Source organism: Varanus komodoensis, unplaced genomic scaffold (genome assembly GCF_004798865.1).
Source record: "Varanus komodoensis strain SLA01 unplaced genomic scaffold, ASM479886v1 scaffold12, whole genome shotgun sequence".
In the NCBI taxonomy this organism is placed as follows: Eukaryota; Metazoa; Chordata; class Lepidosauria; order Squamata; family Varanidae; genus Varanus; species Varanus komodoensis.
Genome location: NW_025335349.1, coordinates 27,134,134 through 27,157,631, shown reverse-complemented (window position 1 = coordinate 27,157,631; position 23,498 = coordinate 27,134,134). Strand labels below are relative to the sequence as shown.

General features: G+C 42.9%; 2 protein-coding genes across 2 annotated transcripts in view; both read left to right on the top strand.

Annotated features, from left to right (window-relative positions):
• The first annotated feature begins 4,340 nt into the window (after nucleotides 1–4,340).
• Nucleotides 4,341–14,768, top strand: LOC123019271 (transmembrane protease serine 12-like). Its single transcript, XM_044422039.1, has 5 exons — nucleotides 4,341–4,454; nucleotides 8,184–8,391; nucleotides 10,269–10,534; nucleotides 12,186–12,328; nucleotides 14,344–14,768. The coding sequence occupies exons 1-5, from the start codon at nucleotides 4,352–4,354 to the stop codon at nucleotides 14,575–14,577; spliced, it is 954 nt and encodes a 317-aa protein (XP_044277974.1). The 5' UTR covers nucleotides 4,341–4,351; the 3' UTR covers nucleotides 14,578–14,768.
• A 2,109-nt stretch (nucleotides 14,769–16,877) lies between these two features.
• The window catches only part of LOC123019041 (transmembrane protease serine 12-like), a 32,250-nt gene continuing 25,629 nt past the window's right edge, over nucleotides 16,878–23,498 (top strand). Inside the window, exon 1 of the mRNA XM_044421480.1 lies at nucleotides 16,878–17,086. Within this exon, the coding sequence (XP_044277415.1) occupies nucleotides 16,878–17,086 (209 nt within the window). The remainder of the gene's footprint in view (nucleotides 17,087–23,498) is intronic.

The following is a 23,498-nucleotide window of genomic DNA, read 5'->3' as shown; positions in this document are numbered from 1 at the left end:
AGTGAGGTTTTAAAAGTTTCATGAACTTAGAATGAACTTTAAGTAAGACTTTGCTTATTTTGCTCCCAACTTTTTCCTCACATGTCCACTGTAATGACTTATTTCTGCTTTGATGGAAATTGTAAGATGCAGGTACTAGCAAATTCTGGTTCATGGGAGCTCCCCCAACTGCTGTTGCTAGGTTGCTGGTTTAAATATAATGGCAAACTATGATTTCCATGAAAGCAACTAAGAGAAGCCAAGGGGAAATGATGGGAAATGAGGAACTGCACAGGTATGGTACTTGCTAATGTAATAGCAATCCATGATTTTGCATGTACCCATGGTTTGGTTTCAGTAGCAAGTTTTCCAACACATACGTTCATACCCTTTGTCAGAGAGCCTGCATCTATCTAACAGCGGGGGTCGGAGGGTAGATTGCTTTTACCCTTCTAAAATCTGCCTCCGTTTCAATCATTTGCTAGTAATGCAGCCTGCTTTTCATCCCAGGCAGTTACAAAGGCACCATTCCACTGAACAAAAATGCAAGTAATACTGTTGCTTGGTGACATCAGAGTCTACATTTCTCCTAAATTAAATTGGCTGCTTGGTGAACTACAATCAGGCATTTCTGTAGCATGTGCAGCACATTTTCAGGATGGATGTTAGAATTATTCATAAGCAGTAGCATGGATGTGAATTTATACTTTTATTATTCTCACTTTAAAAACGTGCTATTTTTATCTACAACAAAGTGGTGCTCATTCCCAAGTTAATGTGTTTAGGATGAAAGCATCAGAAGTATAGTCCATTTTACTACTGGAGTTATGATTTAAGTTTAAAATGGCAAAACAGCACATACACAGGAGTCTTTTTCTTTTTATGTCAGAGTTTGCAAACTTTCTGTTTTCATTCTGACATCATTAGCACAGTGTTGGGAACTTGACTAGAGTGATGCACTCCCAAGTCTGATGTGAGTGACTAAACTTGGACTTGACCTGGGAGCAATAAGCAAGTGACTTGGTATTTCTATTGTTTTTACAACCAAATCGCTTTTGACACAAGGAAGGTGGTAGGAGGGAGGGACAAGGGGGGAGGGGCATGGGGAGGGTGGTTGCAATAGAGGCAGTTCCCAGATGATGCACTTAAAAACACACAGACTGCCATAAACCCTATATATATATATATATATCCCTAATTAAGAGCTGTGAAAATCTCTAAGGAACTATGCTACATGTTTACACATATACATATACATCAGTAGTTCCCTAAAAATACTCATGGCTTTTTGTTCAGCAGTTATCAGCTTGAGTATACCCAAGCCACTGTGTTTTGGGACACATGTAGGACCTCAAGGATGAAGCAGAACCACAGCAAAACAGTTTCTGGGAAGGGCAGAAGTGGATTTGCCCAGATGGCTTCTCTCGATTCCTCTGCTGTTCTTTTAAAGCTTGAAATCCTGTTTTTATTCGTAACTTCCTCATTCACAAGGATACATTAAGTCTAACATTAACTGATAGAGCTGGACCTCCTCTTGGAGAATCCTGGAGAATAAGTATTCGATTGTGCTGCTGGAGTGGGGGGCTTACCACTGAAATTGCTTTCTTGAAGTAGGCCTCAAGGGTTATTTGTACACCCATTTTCTTTTTCACATAATAAATGGCCTTGTAGCAGCTGAGGGACTGGTTACAAGGGCAAATGCTAAAGGGGAACTAGATCAGTATTAGCATGCCCATACTACAGATGGAGAAATGATGCTGAATTGACTGCAGAAGGAGAGAGAGAGAACCAGACCCTGTCTGAATAGAATCTGGGATGCTTAATCCCTTCCAAAGTGGCCAAAAGGCCTGTAGATATTATCTAGGATGAAAGCTTCAGCCCTTTTTGGCATACTGCTTTCCTGGCAGAAAGTGCAACAGTGCTTCTCCTGCTTGCTGCCTCTGCTCTGTTTCCAGGGAGATAACAGCACCAGGTCAAGCAAATCATTTTTCTAAACTCTAAACCATTCTTGGGCAAGGTGTTAGAGCGGGTGGTAGTGGGCCAACTCCAAGCATTCTTGGATTGAACTGATTATCTGGACCCATTTCAGTCCGGCTTCAGAGCCGGTTATGGTGCTGAATCTGCCTTGGCCACCCTGTATGATGACCTGTGCAGGGAGAGGGACAGGGGGAGTGTGTCCCTGTTGGTTCTCCTGGACCTCTCAGTGGCTTTCAATACCATTGACCATGGTATCCTTCTGGATAGGCTAGCGGGATTGGGGTCAGAGGCACTGCTTTGCAGTGGTTCCACTCCTATCTCAATGGCCGATTCCAGAAGGTGGTGCTGGGGGACTATGGCTCTGTGCCATGGCAACTTTGCCATGGAGTACCACAGGGTTCCATTCTGTCCCCCCTGCTATTCAACATTTACATGAGAGGTCATCAGGAGGTTTGAGATGACACCCAGCTCTACCGCTCTTTTACAACCAATCCAGGTGAGGCAGTGCCTGTCCTGAACTGTTGCCTGGGCAAGGTAATGGGCTGAATGAGGGCCAATAAACTGAAACTCAATCCAGATAAGCTGCATCCTTACCTGGACAAGCACTGCCTAGCAACAGTGACACATGCTCTGGTAACCTCCCGGTTGGACTATTGTAACGTGCTCCACGTGGGGCTGCCCTTGAGGACGGTCCGGATACTTCAACTGGTGCAAAACAGAGCCGCCAGATTGCTGTCGGGGACCAGTCATTACTCTCATATAACATCAGTCCTCTATCAGCTCCACTGCTTCCTATTTAAGTCCGGGCCCAATTTAAGGTGCTAGTTATGACCTATAAAGCCCTAAACTGCGTGGAACCAGGATACCTGAAGGAACGTCTTTTTCCCTACATGCCCTCCCACACCTTAAGATCTGCAGCAGAGGCCCTGCTCTGAGAACCCTTCATGAAGGAGATTAGGAGAATACCTGAAGGAAGGCTTTCTGCAGTGGCGTCCCGGCTATGGAATGCACTCCCCAGAGAGGTCTGCCTGGTGCCAACATTATATGCTTTCTGGTGCCAGGTCAAGACCTTTTTATTTACCCAGTATTTTAAAGTTTAAATTTTAATTATGTTTTTATTCTAGTTGTGGGTTATTAGTGTTATTGGTATTATTAATGTTTGCATTATTAGTATGATATTTTTATAACTTTGTATTTATTGAATGATTGCTTTAAGCCATCCAGAGATGTGTAGTGATTGGACAGGTTAGAAATACCTAAATAAAGAAATAACAATTCTAATAAAATTCAAGCAACAGCACAGCTTTAAATAAATTGTGCAATAAAGCATTTCAGTGCATCACTAAGAGAAATGCTGATGGGAACATCAGAGGTGAAACTTTCCCACCCCCACAGACACATCCCACCACCACCTCCCTTTTTCTATTAAAGTTGGCTCTCGAGACTTGACTTGAACATTTCTTGCAATGACTTGAAACTCGACTTGGACTTGAAAGTAAAGTCTTGAGACTTGACTCAAGACTTGGAGTAAAGGACTTGAACACATCACTGATAATTAGGAATATAGAAAGAAGTTGCAAATCACAGAGTGGCTGGAACAGGGAGAAATGTCAGTTGTGTGTTTCGCAACTGAAGTGATATATAAAATAATGCACCCGAAACATGGTGCTGGAAGAGAGCCTTGTGAATACCGTGAACTCACCAAAACGCAAACAAGTGGGTCCTAGAGCAAATCAAGCCAGAACTTTCCCTGGAACCATAATGGCTGTCCGAGGCTGACCTACCTTGGCTATATCATGAGGAGGCATGCAGAAGTCAGAAGTGCAAGTGGGAGGCAAAAGAAGAGGAAGAGCAACTATGAGATGGGTCCAGGCCACAAGGGAAGGCATAGCCTTGAGTATGCAAGGGCTGGGCAGGGCTGTCAAGGACAGGGCTCGCCTAAGTCGGAGACGACTTGACAGTACGGAACAACAAATTTTCCTAGCTGCACCACTAGATAAAATCCTTTCCAAGTCCTACTCCTACACCCAGCCTCGTTGTTGCAGTTCAGAGCCCTGTTTGCTTTGTCACTGCGTTTCGCCTTGGGAGAACTCGAACGTTGTGCCCATCACGCTCGCACACTCCCTGCCTGTTTTGCCCGGCACGCCACTCTCTCCTGTTTTCGTCAGCCTACCTAATTCTGTTTCAAGAGCGCCTCCTTGCTCAAGAGATGCAAGGCGAGTGTTACGCCACCCGTAACAAATGATGGCCAGGAGGTCAAGGCCAGAGCGTGCCAGAAGAGGTGGCCTCCGCGCGCCGCCTTGCCGAGCCGCCCACCCCACGTGATGTTGCACGTGACCGTTTCCAAGCGGGAGGAAGCGATGAGAAGCCGCCCTTTTTGTCTCTTCCAAGGACGATGCGGTGGAGTTCCTGCCGCGCATCCTTGTCCTCTTTGGTGGTGTTTGCGCTGCTGGGTGGAGGCCGATCCAGCAGCCTGTCCGCTCTACTCCGTACCAACGGTGAGCACGACTTCTGCCCGCGATACGTCCGGTGCGCCTCGCTAACGGAAACCGCCGAAGAAACCTAGAAGAAGCAAGTTGAGTCAGCGCCGGCACGCAGGCGAGGCCGCGGAGCGAAGTGCGCCTGCGCACAGGAGGTGGAGCGGGGTAGAAACGGGGAGAGCGGGGAGGAACGCTCCTGAAGCCTCCCTGTCTCGGCAGTTCATAAGAAGCGTTTCTACTCCAAGAACAAGCTAGGTGGGCCCGACGGCCTCGGTGGTAGAGGGGATCCTCCGAGTCCATCCCACTGAGATTACTGGGATCTTATCCCAAGTAAGCGGACGCTAGGCTCTTACCCGCCCGGCGTTTCTCTAAGAGGTCGAGGCAGGTGGATTTCCCGCAAGCTGGATACAAGACCTCCTGTTACCCAAGCTTCTCAGCAACTGGTGCCTGCAGGCATGCCACCCCTAGATAACACATAGCCTGCAAGGCTAGTAGCCACTGAACATTTCCTTCATGAATCTGTCCATTTTTTAAAAGCTGTCCAGATTGGTGGCCATCACCACTTCCCATGGCAGTAAATGACATAATGTATATGTTGTGTGAAGAAGTACTTCCTTTTATCTGTCTTAAATCTTCCACCAATTAACGTAAAGGGATGACCCCAGGTTTGAGTGTTATGGGAGAGGGGGTGTTACGTCTCCCTCCCCACTTTCTGCACACCATGCATTATGTTAACACCTCTGTCTTGTCTCAGCTTGCCTGCCTTTTTCCTAAACTGAATAATCCCAATTGTAGCTGTTCCTCATAGGGGAACTCCTTCAGCCAACTGATCATTTTTGTTGCTCTTGTCTGTACTTTGTCCACGTCAATAATGTCCATTTTCAGATAAAGTGACCAGAACTGAACACAATATTCTTTGGTATGGTTGCACAAAAGATTTGTTTAAGGGAAGTAAGATGCTGGCAGTTCCATTCCTAATGCCTAGCATGGAGTTTACCTTTTTCATAGCAGCTGCACACTGGGCTGACATTTTCATCAAGTTGTTCACCATTATCCCAAGACTCCTTTCTTGCTCAGTCACTTCTGCTTCAGATACCATCTTGAAGTTAGGATGTTTTGCACCAACATGCATTACTTGAAGTTAGGATATTTTGCACCAACATGCATTACTCTACGCTTGCTTATACTGAAGTGTATTTGCCATTTTGATATCCATTTATCCCAGATTGGAGAGATCCCTTTGGAGCTCCCCACAATCCCTTTTGGTTTTAACCACCCTAAAAAGTATAGTGTCATCAGCAAACTCGGCCACTTCACTACTTACTCCTAATCCCAGATCATTTATGAATAGGATGAAAAGCACTGGTCCTAATACAGAATCCTGTAGGATTGCACTGGTTACATCTTTGCATTGGCAGAAGTTGCCATTTATTCCTGTCTTCTGTTCTTTAACCAGCTAGTGATCCTAAGAGGGTCCGCCCATTTATTCCATGACTTGTGCCAAACTTAAGCTGAGAGGTAGTAAACAACCAATATAATATTTTTAATGCTGCCATTCCACTGTTGCAGGTCTGGGATTACACTGTGAGAATAATATACCACAACCATGTTGTATAGTCCAACTGCAGCATGAGAGATGGTTGGTTATAAAATCCCTGCATTGCAATGCACTGTTTTCACCCCATACCCCACCTCTGTATGTGTGTGATGTATACAGGGAAATTCTTCCTCTGCTATCTCTGCTAGGAGTCTATGGAGCTCTGTATTTTGCCCTCTGCTGTTGTACTCATATATTCCACTTGTGAACTGTGGGAAGTTTCATAGATTCTGGCACTCACTTAAAGCTCAATTTTCTTAGAAAGTATTTGGAGACGTAGTTCTTTTTGATGCAAGAGGGCTAGAAGCAGGAAATGCCACCCCAAAGCCTCCTCCAGCCAGCTTTTCACCTCTCCTTAACAAGCCATTACTATTACAAAGCCATATACTATTTATAGTATAGCCATTGCAATAAACGGCATTGCAGGAAAGCATCTGGATGAGAAAAGGAAGACTGAACTCAACTGTCTTGCTCTTTCACAAGGCATATCACCCATCTGTTGTGTTGAAGGATCTTGATAATATTTGCGATGATTTTATTAATGATCATTAAAATAAATAAATAGGATTGATTGATCTTTCACCAGGTACTCAAGGAATCCAAAGGATTCTTAATAGCTTTGGAGGATTCTTTGGCTGATATAACTGCTACTCCTGTCAACATCCTTTTCTTACTATAGAGCAGTGAGATGTATAACTCTACCAGCACAGGGTTACTCCATCTGAATTGATAGCTGGAAGATTCCTTGGTTTTCCAACGTCCTCTGAGCTAGAAAATGGACTAGACTCTTGCTGGAGTGCAGGTGGCTTAAAGCTTTATCTAATGTGACCAGACACAGCTTCATGCCAACCATGTTGCACATATTAACACCAAGATATTTCTGTTAAACCTCATGGCAGTTATGTTGGGGGGTGGGTTCCACAAGGATCCATTCTGACATCTCTGTAAAATCGTCGGGGGGGGGGCAGGGGTGAGGCAAGCGCTGTGTTACCCAGCTCTGCGTCTTCATTCCATCTGAATCAGGAGAGAGGGAGTAAGTGCTGGACTGATGCCGGGAATCAGGTTAGGACTGGATGCAGATTAATAAACTGAAGCTAAATCCCAGCAAGATAGACAATCTGTGAATGTTAGTTCCTGTGTCTAGGTATTAACTGCATGGCCTGCGGAGGATGGGTAGCAATCACCTCAGTGGAGTAGGTACATAGTCCACGAGGATTCTTTTATCCAAAGCTCTCAGTGGAGACCCAGGTGGCCTCCATGACATGGAGTATTTTTGGCCAGCTATGATTTGCTCAGCAGCCATGGCTGTTCTAGGATTGAATTGGCTTTGCCGCACGAGACTATGGTCTGATCATTTCCTAACTGGACTATTGCAATGTCTTTATGGTTTCCCTTGAAGCTCAACTAGTGCAGAATTCTATTGATCTTGTACTGACAGCAGTGAGATGTGAGTGTATCACATCAGTTTTGAAAACTCTGCAGTATTTGTCAGTGAGCTACCAGGTCCAATACAAGGAGTTAGCACTAGTGTATGAAGCCTTAAATGGCTTAGAATCCAGGGGTTCAAAGGATTGATTTTTGCCATACTGACCACCCCAGCATTTAAAGTAGATCAATGTGATGTCCCTGCTGTGGAACTTGCTTGTGTTAGAGCTGGCTGTCCTCTATACTGTTGTTATTTAGGTGCCAGTTGGCAAACAATATCATCACTAGACATTGTGGGATATTCTAGATCCCAGCTCCAAGGTTGGAGACATGCTGTGACCTCAGAGCTGGGAAGTGGAGCTCCTATCCTACTCCCCTGGCCCTTTGCAGTCTTCATGGAAAGAACTGCACCAGCTGAGAACTGGGAAAGCAACCTCAGAGAGGGGTTAAACTATCCTTCTGTCATTGGTATTCATCTTGTACATTTAGGTGTTTGATAGCCTAAATAAATAGCATACAACTTCTGACATTAAGGAAGTTGGAGCTGATAGTGCTTCAGGCATGTATAATCTATGCAACAGAAGATGGTCCAGTAAGTGCTACATCAAGCTGATTAGATTAAAGCAATGGTTCTTAGCATCAATTATCAATGCTGTATGTTGACTGTATTTATGGAATGTTCACAAATATTACACTTCACAATATAATTGTGTTTCTTTTTTTAGACTGTGGAACAAGGCCTGCTGTAGATAAGCTAAAAACAGGGGCTCGGATTGTAGGAGGATATGAAGCACAGCTTGGAGCATGGCCATGGCAAATTAGTCTTCAAATTTACCGTCTTGGTATAGGTCTAAGATATCTCCATGTATGTGGCGGATCATTAATTAATAACAATTCAGTGCTAACAGCTGCACACTGCATTAAAGAAAAGTTGTACGTATCCTTCAAATCTAGATTTTGTTTGTCAATTTCTGGTCTGAGAAAAGTATAAAATCAACATGCATTGGCTGAATTTGGAAATCTATATGTTCCTTTTTTGTAAATCTGTTTCTGAATCTACTATCTCCCTTGATCTGCTTTGCCAGACCAGGAGGAGTAGTTTGTGATTATATTCTGCATTTGAGGTATCTGTCAATTTTTACTAGGGAACAAGTTTCTCAGATAAAATTAGAACTTCTGCACAGATACAGAAAAATTGGGTGTGCCCACTTTCTTCTTTTCCCCACCTCCAGAAGCCAGTAGAATACTTTCCTTCTATTTGCATTAAGGTGAATATTTTGAAATCAAACACTAGATTGCCTCCAACAAGAACATAATAGGCAGAGAGGACAGGACCAAAGGCTGAATTCTTCAGCTGAATTTCGTAGGCAAAATCCTATGCCTAGACAGAGTCTAAGCACCTATAGCAAAATTTGGAGTCCCAGCTTGGACTTCAGAAATGAATTCAGAGGGTTCACCCTCTGTCATCACAGCCAGCACAGTTCTTCCCATGCTCCAAGGTTGGAAGTGTTGCCCTCAGAGCTAGCAGTTGGTAGGAGACATGGAAGGAAGGACTGAGCCTCTGCTGCAGTATGATGTAACTTCTGTAACTAACATGTAACTATGGAGAATGATGTGGCTTGAACTCATAGACTCTAATGTGCATTAAGGACTAACCAATTTATTATGGAATAAGCTTTTACTATGACAAAACTGTGTATAAGATCCTGTACTTTTTGCAGTAGTTTTCAGTTCCTAAAACATATAGTAGCATGAAAGATTATCCAATGCTTTTTAGTGGATGCAAGAATTTCTCTCTTTCCTCAATCAAACTGAGGCTTCCATAGTTTGGGAGGAACTGTATATATGCCCTCTGGGATACTTTCCTTTGAACAGTAGGCTCCCATGCTGAACCAGAGACTAATTACACAACTTCACTCAGTTTTGTTTTGTTTTGTTTTTTTAAGGATGCCATGCAACATGAAGCAGCATCTCTTCAGGAATCACAGCCCCAAAGCTCTAAATTTTGACTATTTTGTATAGAAATAAGAGTATTTATCTCCTTCCTCATTCAAATTATGGCATCCTTGATCTGTGTGTAAACGTGTGGCATGCCCAGTGGGTTTCTTTCCTTTGAACAGCAAGCTCCCATGCAGAATCACAAACTGCTTTTGTGTTTCCACTCAGACTGAGATGAAGAAACAGAAACCAGGTGAACAAGTACATTTGCTTTTGCAGTTTTTAGGATTCTGGCCTTCATATTTGTGGTTGCTGCTGCACTAGATGCTCTGCCTTGGTGACCATACCTCAATTTCAGAAAATAATTGCTTACTGTTCTTCTCAATTCTGTACAGAATTTTCATGTTGGTTAATTGCCATCATCAGTTCACTCTCCTTCTAAATGATGTAAATTAAAACATATGTTAGTATGTTTATGTAGGAGAGTTCCATAAAAGGATTACAAAACAGTTGGTGGTGGAGAATTCTTGAATTTATTTTATTATTTATTTATTAGTTTTGTTTGAAAGCCACTGCACTGCACTCTCCATTACCATAAAAGTTGATATGATATGACTGTTGCACTTACTTTGAACTTACTCTGACAAATGTTACTTTGTTATATATCTACATGGACATAATTGTTTTGCCAGTTATAGTTGTTTATTCCTATTAATAAAATGCATGTAAAACATTGCCATTTTCTTATTGCTAGACCTGAGTTTGGCTTCATGCTCTTCAAACTGGCTGAAGCAAGATAGAAGACTCACTTCTCAGAAGTTGCAATTCTATCATAATTATTGGTTCTTAAAGGGATTTTTATTCTGTCCTAGGAAGCCAGAGATTTGGAAGGCTGTGATTGGCTTGCATCATCTTTACTTGCATGAGTCTCATACTGTGCAGAGCCGGGTTAGGGCTATCATGATCCACTCTAAGTTCAACAAAAAAACTTTAGAAAATGATGTTGCCTTGTTTAAGCTAAGCAAGCCTGTCATATATAATGACTATATTCAGCCTATCTGCTTACCTAACACTTCTCTTCTCCTGACTGATGGGACTCCATGTTACATAAGTGGATGGGGATTGAAAAATGAGAATGGTAAATCTTTATTTTTTCTCTTCAACTAATATATTATTAAAAGTGAGAAATAGCTTAATGATCTCAAAGTGAGTACATCTGGAACTCTTTCACATAACAAGGAAACCCAAGGAGGTCCACAAGTGCCTATTGAGTAGTTTTCTACTAGATACACCTGATGGTGCACACATTTGGTGTATCTGTACTTTATATTATTAACTGTACATTTAAAGTATAGACCTAAACAGAATAATGTGTGAACTGGCTCTGACTCATTATGTTTGCTTGGAAGCAAACTTAAAAGGTTAAGGGAGTTTTTCCATCTTTACCCATTTTTGCTGTTTAATCCCTCAAATTGATTGGCAATGAACTCTTTCAAAGTATAACTCTTTGAAAATTTACTGTATTTTAAATATTTAATAAAAAGAAATGGATTGCTTCCAGATGCAGTTTTATTGGGCAGTCATCCAGCCTTTATTGTGCAGTCCCATGCCTCATTCATGGAATTTTAAGGGGAACATGTTATCTTCCACTTGAAACTTGCCATTCATGAAGCCTGTTTACAGGTAACAGCCGCAAATCATAGGTTTACCCATGGTCTGTCACAGCCAGTTTGCATACTAGGGCTGACCCAAACTTACTACAAACTGTAAATTACTTAACCTATAGTATCCAGGCTTAGACATCATGTAGCAACCTCAGGTTAGAGACTAAATATGTAAAACACCCGAGGAACATGTTCAGCATGCTCTGTGGTAAACTAAGCATTAATTAACCAGTTACTTGCTACCATCAGGTACTTTTCCCAATGTTGCTGCTGCCTTTTCCCTTAAAAAATCATTAAGATGAAAATACGGAACAGCTTGAGTATGTCCTTTGATCAGTAATAGTAGGAGTTGTTTCTTTGGAAGCACTCTAGAAATCTAATCTTTTGAACACTTTACATATGTGAACAAATGGAACTGTGATGTACAGATAATGTCTGTTTCTTCTGTTTTAGAATTTCACCTAGAAAAGTTAGTGTAGAGAAAAGGTCTCAGTTCATTTTTGCATTATAGATGTGTAACACTCGCAGTCTGGGCTGTGTATATTAATCATCTAGCTAGAGCAAATTGTGCACAAGTTTGATTGCACAATTCACTTGATAGACTTTTTATCTCAATATATACATAGTAAATTATTAGAGGGACTTATGTGAAGATATAAACATTTTTTAAAAACTAAAAATTTATGGACACTGGGAATTCTACAAAAAAAAAACCTTTCATTGTCAAAACAAATTTGGAAGTGACCAGAGATCAAGTAGTATCTCAGGCTTTTACTCTGGCAAAAGTAAAACCTGATCAGCCTTTAAATTTGTAAACTGCCTGAACTGCATATAGATTTGATTATAACTCGTGGCCAAAACAAATGGACTGATTAAGCTGAGTTAGTTATGCTAGATGTTTGCTAAGCCTGGCATAGCCTTTGCATTGACAGCTTAATGCACTGCCATGCATGTGCTGTGATCCTAACCACAGTGATGTTTGAACTCTGTGTGTCTTTGCATGCAGCCACTCAGACTGCTGATTAAATGGTTGCACCTCTGGAAAGATGAAGGGGCTCATTCAAGGATAGATGGAGTTCTGTCCACAGCTCAAACTTTACCTGAGGGTTTGTGTTTTCTTTACAGGTGTAGGCACTTATATATTACATGAAGCTCAAATAAGAATTATTCCACTAAAAATCTGTAATAGATATGACTGGTATGCAGGGGCAGTGTCAAGAAATAATCTTTGTGCTGGCTCTGAAACTGGACATGTTGATAGTTGCCAGGTAATTCTATTTCAAAAACAGTTGCCAAAAGAAGTTTTTTGTTTCCTGTGTTAAATTATGTTAACTAATAACAAATCTCAGTAGCATCAAAGCAATTGGGACATGGACATTTGGGAATGAAAGAAAATACTGTGGACACCACCACAAAATGGTTCCTATGGAGGATGTGGCTAGTCACAGAATCATAAAATACTTGAGTTTGAAGTGGCCAAAAGGCCATTGGGTCCAACCCCCTACTGTTGCAGGACATCAATTTACTCCATCCCATGAGATGACTGTCCAGACACTTTTTGAATGTCTCCAGCAAGGGAAAACCCTCAACTTCCACAGATAATAGGTTCCATTGTCATACTGCTGTGACAGTTGGGAAGTGCTTCCTGGTGTCTAGTCTAAATCTGGTTCTTTTCACTTGAGTCTGTTATTCCGTGCCCTACATTCTGAAATGAACAAGAAGAGATCTTATTCCTGTTTGTGACAGCCTTTCAGATACTTGTAGAATATCATATCTCCCCTAGTCTTCTCTTCCTGAAGCCAGTTCTCTCAATCTTTCCTTATAGGGCTTTGCCTTCAGTCTCTAAATCATCCTTGTTGCCTTCCTCTGTACCCTTTCTAGCTTTTCTTCATCCTTTTTAAATTTAGGTGTCCAGAACTGGATACAGGAATCCAGATGAGGTCAGACTAGTGCTGAGTCATATAATAGCAGCTGCTTTGAAGCCTGACTATTCATGAGTGAGCCAAAGAAGGATGGTGGGGTGGGGGGCAGTGATGCTAATGGCTAGGAGGAAGAGGGGAATAGTAGGACAAATGAGTAGAGGGGAGAGGCCAGAAGCCAGGAGACAAACAGATAAAAAAAGGTGGTTGGAATATGAAAGCTAGGAGTTGAGCGGAAGAGGGAAATAGCAAAGCAAAGGAGTAGAAGGGAATGTGCAAGACTTGAGGCTAGAAAAAGAAGGAAGATTATTCTAATATTGTGAGGTTATTTTTAAAGACGGCAGAGTGGAGAACTTTATGAGTGCTGTAGGAGGTCCCCATGGATGCCACTTGTGGAATCCCCCAGTTAGCACAATTTGCGCTAGCTAGATGATTAACATAATAAGCTTCCTCCAGTTTGGGAAGATAATTGGTGTAAAATTTAAGCAAAACAGTAATTTCATGTGTGTAATAAAGGTTGAGCTGATGCAAGGCCTATCAACACAATTTAAACCCCCTCTTAATTGCCTCATTGTATCAGTAGCTGTGAGTCATGAGTTTCAAGTCATTTAAGTAGGGTATATTTTTTTAAAAAATAGGCTTGGGTCCTGGATACCTGAAGGAGCACCTTCTTCCCTATGTACCTTTCTGCCCCTTGAGATCTGAAGCAGAGGTCCTCCTCCAGGAGCCCTCCTTAAAAGAGATTAGGAGGGTGGCTACCTGGAGGAGGCCCTTCTCTGCGGTGGCACCCTGACTGGAACACACTCCCCACAGAGGCTCGCCCGGTGCCAATGCTTCTTTCCTTTTGGTGCCAGGCAAAGACCTTTTTATTCTCCCACTATTTTAATTTCTAATTTGTTTTAATCTGTGGTTTTACACTTAATACTGGATGCTGTGCTGCTCCTACTTTTATTTTTATTCTATTTTATTGTTGTTGTGAACAGTCCCGAGACATCTGTAATGGGACAAAATACAAAAGTTTTTAAATAAATAAAGGAAAATTTGGTACCCGTGCACTTAATGTTGTGGTATGATAGCCAACATCAGAATGTCTTGTATTGTTGGAACTGTAACTTAATATTCATTGTATGCCTGTTGTTCCTGAATTCCTAGAATAGCCAGTATTAGATTTTGTAAGTGACCAACCTGAGTTCAATTCAAGCAGTATTATCTAGTATTCAAGTTTATTCCTATTTCTTGGCAGCTGGTATCATCTTCTGATGATATATGAGAGGTATAACTGATAACAATCTTGTTGCATGCTAAAAGATAAAAATGTCACAAGAAACACTGAAATAGTTTTCTTTATTGTTTTCATTTTCCAGGGAGACAGTGGTGGTCCTCTTATGTGCCAGTTCCCAAATGACAAAAAACATTATCTCATAGGAATCACAAGTTATGGCATTGGCTGTGGTCGGCCAAAGCAGCCAGGAGTCTATGTAGATATAGCTAATTACAGACATTGGATAAATTCGCATGTTGCTCTATATAACAACACCACAAGGTTGAGCATTCATTGTGTTCTGCTCTTTTTGACTGTGTTCCATCTTGTCATATAAAAAGCCAATTCTTGTTCCATTATACTAGAATTATCTCAGATTGCTTGTTATATTTATTACTTCCTCTTACAAATCTTTAACAAAAATGATCATTTTACCAGTGCATAGGCATTGTCATCTATTATTTTATCCCCATCCAAGAAAGTGTGTATTCCTTCTGTAATTTATAGAGAAGCTATGTATGTAACAGATGCAAACTGTTGTCATATTATAGATTTTAAAAATAAAACATTTTGCTATTAAATAAAAATATTGTTGACTTTCTGGTTTAATTTCTTCAGTTCTTGAATCCAAACTGATGGTATCAGAGACAAATGTGAGGTTCTATAAATAAGAGTTGCAGTGCAATACTGTGCATCTACTCAGAAGTATGCTCATTAGGAGTGGAGGGTTTTGGCTTGGCTTAACTTTTTGGTTGGTAGGAGCTGAAGTGGTTGGGGCGATGCTATGTCGAGGTGAAAGGAGCAATAGTACTGACAGAATACAGAGGGTTCTCATTGCAGTCCCCTGGCACTTCATATAGCATTGAGCTAACATTATGGTGGGGGAGAGGGAGGTAGAGCCAGGCATAGGCCATGTGCTAACCGTAAAGTTGGGCCTGGCACCAAGAGGAGATAGACTTACAGCTGCCCCCTCCTTTTGCCACTCTGTGCCTCTGAGGATACTAAATTGGGGACAGGGTCCCAGCATCATTTAAGTCAGAGGAGCCACCTGTTTAAGCAATCATGCAGTCCAGGACTTCCTCTACTCAGTGTTCGGTCTGTAAAAGTTGTTTTTGTACTTTTTAAAAAACACACTGGTACCCATCTTAGCCAAAGTGAGTTCTCTGGGGAACTGACCCCTTGCCCTATCATTCTGCATGCTGATGCCATGTCTTGAACTGTGCTTTGACATACAGTCTGTCTTTCCCAGACCTAAGGCAATGAAGAGATATGGAATGGGGCAGGGGAATGTTTTTTATAAAATGCACGTACGTGAATTGATCTTGTTTACACACGTGCTCACTTGTGTGATGGAAAAGCTCAAGGGTATTCTTTGGAAAACAGAATTCTGTACCTAAACCATGGTTAGGTAAAAGAGTGTCCATGAGCACCAGAGCAGCCTTGGACAAATGGGTGCCTACCGAGTTACCCTACAGCTTTTTTCTTTAACAAATTTTCTTACTAGCAGCTGAGATCCTTCAAAGCAAGGTGAGGACCTCTAGCTGCTCTCATATGTCTTCATGAAGGCCTCTGGCTCAGCGTTCAGATACTTTCTTACAAAATGAAAATAGTAGGCAGATGGAGACTAGTTTCATCTGGTGGTGGTGCTCAAGACAGTTCTCACTGTAGACTATTCCCACAGGCCCAAATGGTTGCTTGCCTTAAAGCCTAACATTCTGACATAAGATTTTGTGGCCATTGTCCACTTCAGAGCATTTTTATGAATGATTATAGTAGAATACATGTGTTAGTCTCTAAGCTGCCTTACCAGTCTTTCACCTTTCTGCTGCAAAAGTACCCTTCTGGAAAGTATACCATCAAAAAGCCCAGTGTTCATGCTTTGATTTAAAAAAAACACACCCTCTTTAAGACTGTACAATACATATCATTTTCCCCAACACCTCCCCCAAAATCTTTCCATTGCTCTGAAATAAACACAAGAATAAACTGTGTTTTTATGGCCATTATTTGTGCTTATCAGATTTTTATTAGGAAAAAGATTTAAATTTTAAAACTAAACAGAAGCGAACAGTTAAGAAAAAAAATATGACTTGGAATACTCAAAGTAAACACTACAGTATTGACCTGTACATTTCAGTCCCGAATACGAAGTTTTCCTCTTAAAGCCTCACACAGCAAATAAACGAATTGCAAACTAATGTTAGCCCTGGATGATAAGTCGATTGCAGGGTAGATCAACCCCCCGTGAAAATCGAAATTAGACGAGTCAGAAACGGAATAATTAAAAGGCTTATGCCCGTATGTGCCTTTCCAGTTGACAGTACAGCGGTATACGTAGAAATAATCACTATCCACTTCGGCGTGCCCAGGGGGAGATTGCGCCCGGCATTCAGGCTGCCCACCTCCCGCGCGCTGCTCAGCCGGCTGCAGCCCCAGCCTCGCTAGCGGAAGGGAGAGGACTTAGGCGGACGCGGGAGAAGACGTGGAATCGTGTCCACAAGGAGCTCAGCGTCACGCGGGCGAGCGCAGGGGAAAAAAAGAGAGGGAAGGCCGCCATTTTGTTTCCTCGACGGAGGATGCGGCCTCTTTCTGCTTCGTTTTTGGCATTGTTGGTGCTGCTGGGTGAAGCCCCGCTCAATGTCGTGGCCTCCCTGCTTTCTGGAAACGGTAAGCGACGCGTCCCACGCCCTCCACGGTGTGCTGAGAGCCGTGCACTGTCAGAACAGAGACGAGCCGCCTAGGGGCCTTCACGCCGCCAGAGCCGCGGGGCGCAATGCGCCTGCGCATACGAAGCCGCTGAAGTCTGCAAGCACTGTAGAAGTGGATAATACGTTGCGTGCCCATGCGTGAGGCTCATGTAATGATGAGACCGATCTCATGACGGTGGGTATTATCCTGCCCCAATTTTAGTGGCATTTTAGAATGAAGCTGTTCATGTGGCGATTTGCGTAGTTACTGTCGCTCGCGAAACGGCTACCCCGGTTGCACACATCTCTGCGAGATGTAAATGGAAGTGTTGGTCAGAATTATGTCTCTAGTAGTACTGCTAACATCCCAGAACCCCCGCTTCTTATTTAATTGTCCCGCATTACATGGGGTACAAGCCCACTGCCGTGACGGGAAATCCAGGCAGAGTGAATTGTAGACCAGTGATTTCCAAAGTGGGCAGAATCGCCCCCTCGGGGGTGGTGGAAAGATGTAGACGGGCAGTGAGATAAAAGGGGTAGCAGCGGTTATTAGACGAATTATAGGAAGTCCCCGGGATGCAAACAACCCGTACTTAACGAAACCACGGACTGCCAGAAACCCTATATGACTATCTCTACAAATAGTCGAGAATAATTCTAGGGAACTAGGGAGGAGTTTGACAACACCTGCTGCGTCGTTCCCAGAGAAATTCACGACTTTTTGTAGAGATGGAGATACTCCCTAGAGATTGTTAAGGATATCTGTAAAATATTATGTGACATATTAGGAGATGTGCAATAGTTCACTAGTGATAAAGTACTGATGGCTTTTCCTTTAACAATGTGGGCTTGAGGATGTAAGGAATGAAATCCAAGCAATGACGATACGGGAGGCAAAGTACCAAGCAGCAACGGTTTAATACGTTCTGGCCAGACGGGGCACTCACCCCAAAGGTAGTGCACTGGAGGAGCAGTTTACACGGCCTCTTATTCCCTACTCACACACAAAGTCCCCACCTCCTTTCTCCCATTGGCTGGGATACTGGGAGTTCACACTCTTCTCTGTCCGCCTTCATCATGCTACTCCTTGGTATGTTACCCCCACCTGCTCATACGTTCCATGTTCATGTTAATAACCCTCTGAGTCATAGTTGGAGGCATCATTAATATGCATTAGCTAATTACGCAGCCGTACTTTGCGTTCTAAGTTCAAAAGTTTAATGCCATGTCTACCAATTACATCTTGTAGTCTATTAGTTTGTGTTAATCACAATAACTTTATTAATCATTAAGTGATCTGTATAGCTTTACCTGTTCTGGCCCGTTAATCACAATACCTTTATTAATCACTAAGTGATCCATAGCTTTACCTGTTCTAGTTTGTTAGTCACAGTAATCTTCTACTTCTCACAAGTATAACCAGTGTGTTTTGGGGCACATGTAGAGTGCGTGGTTCCCCTTTGGTTTTTCTGTAACATTTGCCCTTCTAACCAGGTCCTCAGCTGCTACAAGGTCATTTATGATGGGATAAAGAAAATGGCTGTACAGCAACCTTTTAGGCTTACTTCAAGAAAGCAAATCCAGCTGGAACCTGCCCCCACCCACCAGCAGCACAATCAAACCCTGATCCTCTAGCACCAGGTCCATTTCCATCATCATCAGTTAATGTTACCTCAAGAATGTTCTAAACTGTTTTAAGAACTGTTTCTAAATATTTTTTACAATACTGTATACCTACATACATACATACAGATTCTCTTCAGTACCTGTAGTTACCTTATTATATTATTATTATAATTATTACAATGTTATATTGTGTTTAAGATGTTTTAGCAAATATTGAAGTGTTTCTTAAATATTATATATGCATAGAAAGTTAAAATATATACATATACTAAGACAAACATTTGGCTTACTCATGTGATCTGACTTACATACAAGTTTAACTCAAGGATGTTTTCAGGAATGGAACTTGTCTGTTATCGATTACAGAACTGATGCTGTGCTTTACTTTGTTTTATTGTAAGACCGTCCCAAGACTATCTGGTACAGGACGGTATAGAAAAGATAGATAGATAGATAGATAGATAGATAGATAGATAGATAGATACAAAGAAAAGGGCAAAAGTTTGGAAAATAGGACTGCTGAGGAGCCTGCCTCCCCTGCACAGCCTTGCATGCTGCTGTCCACCACAGTTCCCCCTCCCGATGCCCTGGTCAGAGTGGGGTTAGAGGGAGAGGCCAGGCAAGCTGTGACACAGTTGTAGCATGCTGAGCCAGGGCCTTCCTTCCAGCAGGACTGCTTAAGCCAGGCAGCACCCAAGACCATCCATGCCTGCTTTGCTGTCATCACCGCCACCACTGCTGCCAAGGACCTCTGAGAAGATTGCCTCAGTCTCCTGCAGCCCTGCAAGCTGACATTCACCCTGGGCACCCCTCCCAATGCCATGGTGAGGGTGGGGACAAGGGACAGGGAGAGAAAGAGGCCAGGCAAACAAGGGGTATTGATTAATTCACCTAAAGTACAAGAACCCTAGCACCTGTAATACAAAGAAAGAAGCATGGGGGCACTAGGGTTGTCACCCAAGAGGAAAGGGGGCATCTGTAGACTGTGGTCAAGGATGCTTATGCAACTTTTTTCTCTGTTTCTATATGATGTACTCAAAAGTTATAGTGTCCCATGAAATTCCTCTGATCCAAAGAGAAGGTATGTTAGCACCACAGACTTGTAACTTTAAATTCTTTCAGACAATGTCCAGTTTCTGGATGCTCTGGACAAGCCCTTTTTTATATTTTCAAGAGTCAAATGACAGGTTCACCCTTCTGCTCGCTTTCAAGCATGTTTAGGCTGCAGCTTGCCTACCTGCAAAGAATTGCTGTCAGCAAAGACCTAAGCCAATATTCTTTCTAACTTACGTTTTATTTCATGTGTTTAATGTGATTATTTATTTATTTATTTATTTATTACCTTTGGATCCATCTTTGTTGGTTGGGCATTCAACATTCTACTCACACAGATCACTGACGGTCCACATTTGGGATTCTTCATTTCCCACCTAGAAGTGTGGGGAGAAAAACGCTACATCAAAGGAAAACATCTGGAGACTTCTGGGGAGATAGCAGCCTGAATTACAACGGCATTTGCCGCTCTGTTAATTATCTTGCTAAAGACAGTTATAAATCATCTCCTGAGAGGTTCCTTACCTCTCTAATTGGCAGGTGAGCATGAAGACTTTCAGTCTACAGCTCTGGAAACAATGAAATGGCTGGATAAGGTAAGTTGGAATAAGCCTTCCCTACACATACTTTTTTTTTTTCTTGTCCTTTTCCCCTCTTTTTCAGTAATTGGATTGCTTCTTTTCATTTCATTTTATTTTCTGCCAAGGGAATAATATTCCAATTTGCTGCAATTTAGACTTTCAAGGCATTTTTTATTTGCATATTTTGAAGGAATTCTGAAAGAGATGGTCAGATGATTAACGACGTCTCACTTCCAAGGCTGTTTAATGTTTCTGTTTTAGAACTAAGAAATTGACCTTGCATGAGAATACAGCTAGAGATAGATATGTGTTCATTTTGTGGCCTTTTAATGGAGAGGAAGGATAATTGTGCTCTCTGGTCAGCTAAGACTTGTGGCTGAGATTCTTTTTTTAAGGCATTTCTGTTTAAGTATTTGGGAAGGACTTTGAAATGGATACTTTCTCAACACCTTGCTTGAACTGAATTCAGGCTTTAATTTGAAAAATTGTTTGATATTATTCAAGAGATAGATTATGGACATTGCAAACTGACCTTGACTGGGGATTCGCTGTAATGGAGCAGGTAGCTGTCTTCCTTTCTCTGTCACCATTTTGGGGGAGGGGGGAGTAGCCAGCTGCTTGAGGTGGGAGATATTTTGTTGCCGTTTTTGAACTGATTTATTACATGATTTGCTGCAAAGAACAACTACTTCTCTTTGATGGCTTTGGTTGGAGTTTGGATTTGGGGAGGCTATGATTATTCCTGGTTCTTTTTGATCTCCTTGCTTTTGACTTTGAGAGAATAAAGCTGTGAGGCATTGATATTACTGTCATCTGTTGGGCTTGGAGAAAATGGAAGCTAAAGCCCCTCACTATGAAAACAAGGCTGGCACAATATCTCCAGCCAAAATTATTATTATTAACAAAATAATAAATTGATTTGAAGACTATCTTTGCCTCCTGCTGGATCTGGAATAAAGTCAGAGTTCCCTGATAGGGAAGTCATCTTTGAACAATGCCTTTTGTATAGCAATACTAACTTTTACTAATATTTTAATAGAAACAGACTAATAAGTATAATATTATAGAAGGCTATTGATTTTATCTATTTCTGTTTCTTGCTTCTATCTTTATGCAGGTTTTTTTTCCTTTCTCTTGCTCTCTCTCTCTCTCAAACTACTTTTGGCCCCTCTTACTTTCTTTTCTGCTTTAGGGTTTTTTTGTCGAATTGTGAGTTTATTTACAACAATGAAGGAATGTGGAAGCTGGATATTTGGAGAAGGAAGAGAAAAGAAAAAAATGACTTAGAGGAATTACTTGGGAGTAGAAGCTTCCCCCTGGTATACACCTGAATTGCGGGTGATGAAGCAGGCTGGGAGACGGCTAGAGCGTAGGTGGAGGAGATCACGGGATGAATCTGACCAAACACACTTGAGAGACCATTATCGGGCCTATGCTGTAGCTGTGAGGGCGGCAAAAAAGAATTTCTTTTCCGTTTCCATTGCCTCCTCAAAATGCCGTCCGGCGGAGCTTTTTCAAGTGGTGCAAGGCCTGGTTCGTCCAGGTCCTAAGAAAGATCTGGTTCCACCCTCGAAGGCCTGCTGTGATGACTTTGCCAAGCATTTCAGGGAGAAAATCGCTCAGATTCGTCACGAGCTAGACGCTACTAGTGACTCAGAAGTTTCTGGGGAGACACCAATGCTGCCGTCTGGTCCAAAATTAATGGATGAATTTCAGTTACTGCGGCCTGATGATGTGGACAAGGTGCTTGGACGAGTACGTCCCACCACTTGCCTATTGGACCCTTGCCCATCTTGGTTAACAAATAATTCCAAGCACGGGATTGGGATCTGGATCTTGGAAGTGGTTAACGCCTCTCTGGGGAGGGTCGGGTACCTGCCCCTTTAAAGGAGGCAGTAGTCCGACCGGTCCTGAAGAAAGCATCACTGGATCCAGAGATGGCCACTAATTATAGACCAGTGGCCAACATCCCGTTTCTGGGCAAGGTGTTAGAGCGGGTGGTGGCAGGACAACTCTCTTGGATGAAACTGATTATCTGGACCCATTTCAGTCCGGCTTCAGACCCGGATACGGTACTGAAGCTGCCTTGGTCGCCCTGTGCAGGGAGAAGGATAGGGGGAGTGCGTCCCTGTTGGTTCTTCTGGACCTCTCAGCGGCTTTCGATACCATCAACCATGGTATCCTCCTGGATAGGCTAGCGGGATTGGGGGTCGGAGGCACTGCTTTGCAGTGGTTCCACTCCTATCTCAATGACCGATTCCAGAAGGTGGTGCTGGGGGACTATGGCTCTGCGCCATGGCAGCTATGCCATGGAGTACTGCAGGGGTCCATTTTGTCCACTTTGCTGTTTAACATCTACATGAAACTGCTGGGAGAGGTCATCAGGAGGTGTGGGCTGCGGAATCATCAGTACGCTGATGATACCCAGCTCTACCTCTCGTTTTCCACCAATCCAGGTGAGGCAGTGGCTGTGCTGAACCGGTGCCTGGCTGAGGTAATGGGCTGGATGAGGGCCAATAAACTGAAGCTCAATCCAGACAAAACGGAGGTCCTGTTGGTTGGCGGATCAGGCTTCGGAGAGGGTGAATTGAACCTAGTCCTGAATGGGGTTGCACTCCCTCTTAGGGACAAGGTCCGCAGCTTGGGAGTGCTCCTCGTCCCAGAGCTTTCATTGGAAGCTCAGGTGACAGCAGTGGCGAGGAGCGCTTTCTTTCAGCTTCGGCTGATCCATCAGCTGCGCCCCTACCTGGAGTATGACTGCCTGGCGACAGTGACACACGCATTGGTGACTTCCCGTCTTGACTTCTGTAATGCGCTCTACGTGGGGCTACCCTTGAAGACGGTCCGGATACTTCAGTTGGTTCAAAATAGAGCTGCCAGGCTGCTGACGGGGACTGGGCGTTATGTTCACATGACTCCAGTCCTCTGTCAGCTTCACTGGCTTCCCATTGAAGTCCAGGTCCAATTCAAGGTGTTGGTGATGACCTATAAAGCCCCAAACGGCTTGGGTCCTGGCTACCTGAAGGAGCGCTTACGTCCATATATGCCCGCCTGCACCCTGAGATCTGCGGGAGAGGCCCTTCTCCGGGAACCCTCCATGAAGGAAATTAGGAGGGTAGGTACTCGGAGGAGGGCTTTCTCTGCGGTGGTGCCCAATCTATGGAATGCGCTCCCTAGAGAGGTCTGCCTGACGCCGTCGTTATTTGTTTTTCAGCGCCAGGTGAAGACCTTTTTATTCAAATGTCATTTTAATTGCTAATATTATTTCCTTATTTTATTCTTTGGCCAGGGCGACTTATTTTATATTGTAA

Bases quoted from the DNA above. Each gene is read 5' to 3' on its own strand.
- LOC123019271 (XM_044422039.1), top strand. From the start codon at position 4,352: ATGCGGTGGAGTTCCTGCCGCGCATCCTTGTCCTCTTTGGTGGTGTTT. The intron at 4,455-8,183 runs GTGAGCACGACT...TTCTTTTTTTAG, and splicing joins CGCTCTACTCCGTACCAACG to ACTGTGGAACAAGGCCTGCT. The intron at 10,535-12,185 runs GTAAATCTTTAT...TTTTCTTTACAG, and splicing joins GGGATTGAAAAATGAGAATG to GTGTAGGCACTTATATATTA.